Genomic DNA, 7,793 nt, shown 5'->3' with positions numbered 1-7,793 from the left:
GGGGGGGGGGGTTTGTTGGGCAGGGTGGAGCTGCTAAAAAATAACGAGGAGGAGGAGGCGCTGTTTTCAAGAGGCAGCTCTTTGTGCCTGAGGTTTGAAAAGAAGGAGAAGAATGTAATCAATATATAGGAAATGTCTTTGGGTCCGAGACAAAGAGAGTGGACAAAAGACAGACGGGAGATGGATGTGGGAAAGACATGATAAAATGAAACCTCACTGAGTGCCAGGGTGAGGCAAGTCGTAATAAAGTTTACATCAGTGTCCAGCATTAACGGTTATTTATAATAGTAGAAGATTGGTATATAAGAGAGTATCATTATGTGTTCTGTATATTTTATAGTGTTTAGGGACTATGTCTTATTTACTGAGAATATAATAATAATTACTTACATTTATATAGCGCCTCACACATACCCAAGGACGCTTTTACAAAAGGGGGGGACACTAAACACACTCTCTATTTTTAAGACATTTTGTCATTCTTGTAGATTGACTGTCAACATGCTGCTGTGACAAAACCATTTCTCAACTTTGGATTAATAAAGTACCTACCGACCTATCTATCTACCTACCTATCTATCTACCTACCTACCTACCTACCTACCTACCTACCTACCTACCTACCTACCTACCTACCTACCTATACCTACCTACCTATCTACCTATCTACCTATCTATCTACCTACCTACCTACCTACCTACCTACCTATCTATCTACCTACCTACCTACCTAGTAAAGCAAGTGTCAGGTGAGACACATCACACACTTAATAATTATAAATAATAAATAAAAAAAGGGCTTTTTGGAGATTATATGATGTGTTTTAAATTGCTCGTACTTGAGAGGGAGAGCTGGAGAAACGTCCCCCTGCTCAGTGGCTGGTTGCCAGCCTCTCTCTGGACTCGGGCTAAGATTAGCTTCCCATATGTTCACGTGAGGCGTAGCCGGGCTTAAAGGGCCAGCACTCCACCTCTTTACACTAAATCAGGCTGATTTACAGTCAAGGTCCAAATGGTTTTTATATCACATGACAGGCTCTTATAGAGGATGATGTCTGGAAATGTTTTGCCGTTTAATGTGCAATTTCTTTCTGAAGTAAATACATGCCATGTGTTCTGGACTATCAGTTGTATTACTTATCTTACATCAAAGCTACACAGATAAGTGTAGTAATCAATCAGAAGATGGGAGGAAAAAGGTGGCCAACTATTTTTTATTATCGTTTCCTTTAAAAGCTATTTCTCATGCAACAAAGGCAGAACATGCTTCTTTTTTGTTCATATTTTGCAGGTGAATTATTGCTTTAAACAAGGAATATTATAAGGGAAGAATTAGATATGGCCTTGCTAAAATAAATTTGAAAGCAAGACATGACACATGGTTAAAAGGAAAGTCTTTGTTGATTAATCGATTAGTTCACAGAGTAAGTGATAAAACAACAATATTTTAAAGTCGAGTCATTTTTGAAAGTGACATCAAATGCTGTTCTTAGCCCCTGAGTAATGTTTAATATCATATTATAGTGAATATATTTGGCATTTTGATTGACAATACAACATTTAAAGAACATTTAGAAACTGGGGTGGACCATTTTTCATTTTTTATAGATCAAACGATATATCTAGAAAAATAATCAGCAGATGAATCAATAATGTAACCGTTACTATCTGACATTACAATCAGTCCAATCTTCCACATTTCTCTGGACCAATCATATGTGAATTCACATTAATAAACCTCTGTTGTTCCAGAGATCAACATGTTCATGTGCGTGCTCCCATAGCGTGAGATAAAGCTTGGACAGCTGTGGCGTTGTGTTGCATAAAACCTGGCGGTGGGTTAGCGGAGGGATTCAGGATCCAGTAAAGTTTCCAGAGGGAGTGAGCAGAGAGTTAAAGAGCTCGAGCAACAGCTGAGGGCTCCCCCCTCCCCCCTCCCATTCATTTTGTATTAACTGCGGCACCGGGCGGCCGACAGCCTCCCTCGACATCAAACACTGATCCCACCAACAATGCCACACACTGAACCTCGTGGTGCCATGCAGGGCATGGATCCATCATGATCACTGGCACACTGAAGCAGGACAGAGACTAGCTTTACTGCCATTAAATACAGATGAAAAGATGTATTAAAGGTCACCTATTATGCAAAATCCACTTCTTCATGTCTCTTCTACATCAACATGTGTCCCCTCTGTGGAAAGAGACTCTGAAAGTTTCAGGAAAAAAGATTCTCTCTCTTTTTGTCCTGATCCATTTATACAAAAACCTGTCTGAAAATGAGCTGATCAGATTTTGGCCACTTTATGATGTCATAACGATTGTTTGGCTTGTGTAACCAAGGTAACCCCCCACCCCCCCGCCTTATCACCTGACTCTCCTCCTAAAGCACCGTTGTGTTCTTTTTAACCAAATCTCTCTCATACCTCATTCACACCAACGGTGTTTCAGGGCCGGTTCGGAGCTGGAGCTTGAAAAGCACCGGGTTTTCCTGTTCACACCGCAGCGGAGCAGCCTCTTAGCTCCAGAATCCGGTTCATTTCAAGCACCATCATATTGTCCGGCTAGAGCAAAAGCACCACATTCGTCACGCTTACGTCGAGGCGGGGGCAGGGGCTTCAACTCCTGAACAACAACAAAAAGCCGGAGTTTTATCCAGTTTGTACACAACGATGGATAAACTTAACAAGCAGCAGTGGTCCACTGAAGAGACCAGCTACCTACTGGGAATCTGGTCTTCTGAAGAGGTACAGAGGAAGCTGGAGCACAATCGGCCATTGTTGTTGTTGTCGGTGTCAGCTGTGAGGGGTTTCCGCGCGCTTTGGCTTTATGAAGCAGGCACGCCAACGGTTACGTCATGACGCAAACGATGACGCAATGACGCAGCACCAGTCGGACTCTGGGCGGTGTGAAAAGAGCCGGAGCTAAACCGAAGAACCGGTTCTGAACCTGAAAAGCTCTAGCACGGAGCTTGAACCGGAGTTGCGTGGGTGTGAATGAGGTATCAGAGGGGCGTGGGGAGGGGCTCCTTATTTTCATCTGAAGTAACAGACAGAGAATCAGCACTTTTGAAACAGGGCTGAAACAGAGGGGATTATGGGATGCTGCAATGATCGGTTTGGTGTTTCAGCCAATCAGAGACATGTTCTGTATATATCTGAGATGAACTCTCATGAACTCTCATGAGGATTTACTTGATGTGATGTTTTCCAGTCCTTCAGGCGCCTTTGATACAATACTTCTTTGTAACCGTTAAAGGAAATGACTTCTGCACATTGTACTGTAGATATTTGTGAAATGCCAGGAAGCAGCTGACTATTTCTGAGTTCGCTTGCAGGGTTGTAGTCAAGGTGAAATGGGTTTATTTGTAGTCACTTCTGAACTGCAGACAATGCCTCAACTTATAAGATCTGTCACCAACTCAAGGACGCAGAATACATTTATGCTTTTCAGGACATGTATACGCTTTGTATGTAAAAAATACCATTTATTTATCAATGATGTACTTTGTGTTATCTCTAAAGAAAACAGATTTGATCTCAGGGGAACGAAGAATGAGAAACGGAGAAAAGTCTTGATGAATTTAACTAAAAGTAGGTCGTGTTTAAAAGCAAGACTGAAATAACTTCTGCATGTCTCAAACTTGTGCACACTACTCGTTCAAGTGTTTTATATAGCAGTGTTTTATTGAAAAGTCGTGTTTGTGTAGTGACAGGGTATATGCAGGAATCCTGAAGTCAAATGTAATACTTTTTAAGACCCCGCGGACACCCTGAGTAAAGTTGTGTGTGAGTTTGTAAATGGATCTTACTTCACATTATTAAGACTTTTCTCTATTTTTGGATTCTTTCTTCACCGTAGAGGCATGCAAAGGTTTGATTTGGGAATTCAAAGTAACAATGAGCAACTGACTAATAAATGTCCATTTTGCGTGTGAACTATTCCTTCAAACCAAGAATGTTTTTTGATAATGTTTTGCTGTTTTTAAACACAGCCCCATTTTTGCAGACATCAAAAGTCCACCTTTGTATTGTTATGTTCTCCGTGGAGGCATTCAACATTTGTATCAAGATTTCAAGGAAACACAAGGCTAGTAATTAATACAAAATGCATTTTTCATTAATGAATATTAAAGGAAAATAATACGTCTTCAATCATTATGTATGACTTTTTGAGTGGAATAAAGACCATGACAGCACAATCTGTTCATCCTGAGAACCAAAAAGCAGATATAACTTTCGCCTATAAGCCACGTTTCCCCACAGCTATTAGATCACTAGTTGCATTTCAGAGCACACAGGAAACATAGCTGCATTTCTTCACAGACGGAAACTTCACACAGAGCAGTGAACGCATCGTGAGCCAGCGCTGAATGGAAGAGGTGATGTCAAACCCTCCACTTCCTCAGTCTCTACTACACTACACACTATAAACACACACACACAAACACACGTGTGCGGTGCCGGCGAGTTTGTCACGTGACCAAACTTTGGATGCCGGACTTGAGCTAAAATTAAAGCAATGATGTCATCAGACATTCAGTGTTGCCACGGAAACTGGGTCAGCGTTAACCCTTTGCGATCGAAGCCGGGGATTCCAGCGTTATGATTTTAAAAAAACCTTCCATCTGTTGTCACGCAAATTCAGTCTCTACTCCGACTGTTTCCTACCAGCGTGCCGTTTGAAGTTAATCACAAGTAGAGAGAGGAAATCCTGTGTTTGTGCGTGGAAAGAAGAATCACGCGAGTGCACTGTATGTCTTATAACCTGTTGTGGTACAAACTCTTAACTTGCTTCCTGAACAGCAAAACTTAGAGAGAGCAGACTGACATGCTTTTCATGTCTTTGATCTGATGTGTGTGTGTCCTGGAAATATCCTAATCATAATAGTACTGATGATAAACTTTACCGATACAGAACCTTCCGTGCGAGGGGGAAATTGCAACCAAACATTGATAAAACTGATTAAAACGAAGCAATAAATACATATAAAAAAGTATAAAACCAAAAATAGGGTTAGCTAATTAAACACAATGCTCAATATATATGTTTTTAATATGTTTACAGAGCTTGCTTCTTGTATGGCCTTGGATATGGGATTCAATAGTATTAATGCAAATGTTAAAAAAAACACTTCCAATGACTGAATGAATGTTTGTGTGTTTATGTCTGCATTTTGATCAGTTATGTTATTTGTTTACGTAGGTTTTTCCTATTATATGTGCATATGACGATGTACATTTATTTATGTATACATTTCTTTTTAGTTCTTACAACTTGTCACCTCAGTGTTTTCTGGGGAAAGGTGTGAAAATGGACAACATGCAAACTTCTGTATTCTGCTGTCACACACTGAATGGAATGCACTAGTGTTACATTTTTGATAATAAAGGGACATTAGGATCTAACAGTCATTTCAGGATTATAAAATGACAAATAATTGGTACTCTAGGCTGGCCCCAAACCTTAAAATCAACGCTTAAAGACACTTGGAGACAGTGCAGGTTAGCTACAGCATGGCTGATATTCTCTGTCTGTTTTTGTTTTAGTGAAAACATGTTGCTGCTGGCGGTTGCCCGGGTTATTCTTTGTGTGACCGGGGAAGTGTTTGACAAGGAAACAGATCCCGACGAGATAAACACCGCGGCGAGGACCCTGACCTCGGACAAACAGGATCTCAGGAATGCAGAGAATAGAAACTTGTTAAACACAGTCTGCACTGATTTCTTTCTTACCCCCCTACAGATGGTCGTATATGTACAGTAAAGATAAGAGGCATGGGGATTAGAGCAGGCTTAAAGAAAACCTGTTCATCACATTTGAAACTGATTAACTCACATCTCATAGGCTTGAATGTCCTCCAGTCGTAACCTGCAGCGTGGGAAAGTAACTAAGTATATTTAACAGTAATTAAGTACAACTTTGAAATACTTGACAGGTATTAAGTATCGAGTCCAATTTAAGCCTACTATATACTCTACAATTTGGAAGCAAATATTCTACTTTTTACTCCTCTAAATTTATTTGACAACGCTAGTTACAAGTACCTTTATATTATTAACACAAAATCCAATACAATTGTTTATTATGATGAACCGTTATGGATTAAGATACCTAGCAGTTTAATAAATCAACAAAGTTAGCTCCACCTTCATGGATCCCTGATTATAATCCAGAAGTACAATATATATTATTTGAAAGATGGACATTCTGCATAATGAGTACTTTATCAATATCAAAAAAGAAATGTTAACTATTTGAATACCAATACTTCTGTACTTTAGTAACAAAAATGAACTGAGTATTTCTAAATAGTGGTTTTACTACTTTGACCAAATGATCTTCTTCCACCTCTGGTATCTCGTCTTTTCCACATTGTCTAGTTCTACAACACGGACAGCGTCCCCTGTGCATGTGAAGTCAAACTAAAGCTCTCTTTCTCCCGCAGAGATGACATCCTAATAATCTTATAACTCGACAAATCCTTTCCTCATGAAGCCTCGCCGCTCAAACTTCCTCTGCACAGAAACACAGGAGCGTGCCTCGACTCGACAGACAGAAGAACAGCAGCGCTCAGCGGCCGCCTCACGCCACAGGTTACTACGCCGGCTATCACACGTACGCATGCGTGACCCACTCACTTTTACTCCCCTTACCTCATTTGACTCCAGAACCTAGGAGGAGAAGAAGAAGAAGGACGGCCCTCCTGGCTCCTGAGCCGGCGAGTCGGCTTCTTCCTCCTCCCCCCTCCTCTCCCTGGCTTGTTGTATCTACACATGCTTTTCTCTGGCACCAATCAGAAGGCAGCGTGGGACGCTTTAAACTGAGGACGCCGCCACTTCATCATGAGGCGCTCAGCTCACCGCGGCTTGGAGATAAACTTTAACACAGTCAGCTTCCGAGCGGGGAAATTGAGATTGGCAAAGTAGATCCTGAGACGTCTAATAATGCACCTCGATTCCAACCGGAGACCAACTCAGGGAGAAATAATGAGCTCGCCGGAGAGAGGAGCAAACAGTCGAATGACAAACTAGCGACTGAACCACAGCGGTTTCTGCGTAACAGGTATTGAAAACATAGACATACATGGAAAACTAACGTAGTCACATTTAAAGGAATGCAAATACACACAAAGAAAGAGTAGAGGGGTTGGTCGCTGCCTTGACTAATGCTTACACCTCATAAACAAGCGGGAATCAAAGCAAGATGTACAGAGATGGCACTCGTCTTACCTCTGCTGCAGGTTCAGGGTTTCCCAAGCTGCCTCGTTGGTTGTCTTCAAAATACTCCACCTGTACAGCCATTCAACAGACGAGGAGCGAGGGAAGGGGGGGGAGTGAGAAGGAGACAGAGAGAGATGGGAGGGGGTGAGATTAGCAATCAATAGAATAATGCGACAAGGGCCGGTTTGAAAAAGACTGGTTATTAAGGACAGGAGCACCGGGTGGGACATGTCTGTCTTTGCACACAGCCTCCTTGCTGTCACACATAAATAAAGTATTTTTCTTTGATTGGTGTTTCACACAGCGAGCCGGCACTTCCCTCTGCTGCTGGGACACAGATTCAATTTCAATTCAAGAATTATGTAATGTCTTTATCCTCCTCACCCCCCTCATAGATATAAATAAATGCTGAATACGAGAGTTTGTTAAAACCGTGCACAAGTGTCAGTGAAAAGCTGGGAGGCAGTACATGGAAGCTGGGTCTTCTCATTGTGCACAGCATGTCCCCCCTTGTCTGCATAACCCTGGATGTCTCGATGTTAAATTATGTGTTTTGTCTAGAGCTGTTCC

At 41.5% G+C, this 7,793-nt stretch overlaps 1 protein-coding gene across 1 annotated transcript in view; it reads right to left on the bottom strand.

The window, feature by feature from the left end:
• LOC104945597 (methylcytosine dioxygenase TET3-like) overlaps nt 1–7,319 on the bottom strand; it is a gene marked incomplete at its 3' end in the record, with an annotated part of 20,588 nt that extends 13,269 nt beyond the window's left edge. Inside the window, exon 1 of the mRNA XM_010771297.1 lies at nt 7,233–7,319. Within this exon, the coding sequence (XP_010769599.1) occupies nt 7,233–7,304 (72 nt within the window). The remainder of the gene's footprint in view (nt 1–7,232) is intronic.
• Between the last annotated feature and the right edge of the window lie 474 nt (nt 7,320–7,793).

The sequence above is a fragment of the Notothenia coriiceps genome, unplaced genomic scaffold (assembly GCF_000735185.1).
Source record: "Notothenia coriiceps isolate Sejong01 unplaced genomic scaffold, NC01 NC01_scaffold00009810, whole genome shotgun sequence".
In the NCBI taxonomy this organism is placed as follows: Eukaryota; Metazoa; Chordata; class Actinopteri; order Perciformes; family Nototheniidae; genus Notothenia; species Notothenia coriiceps.
This window is presented reverse-complemented; position numbering and strand designations above follow the sequence as displayed.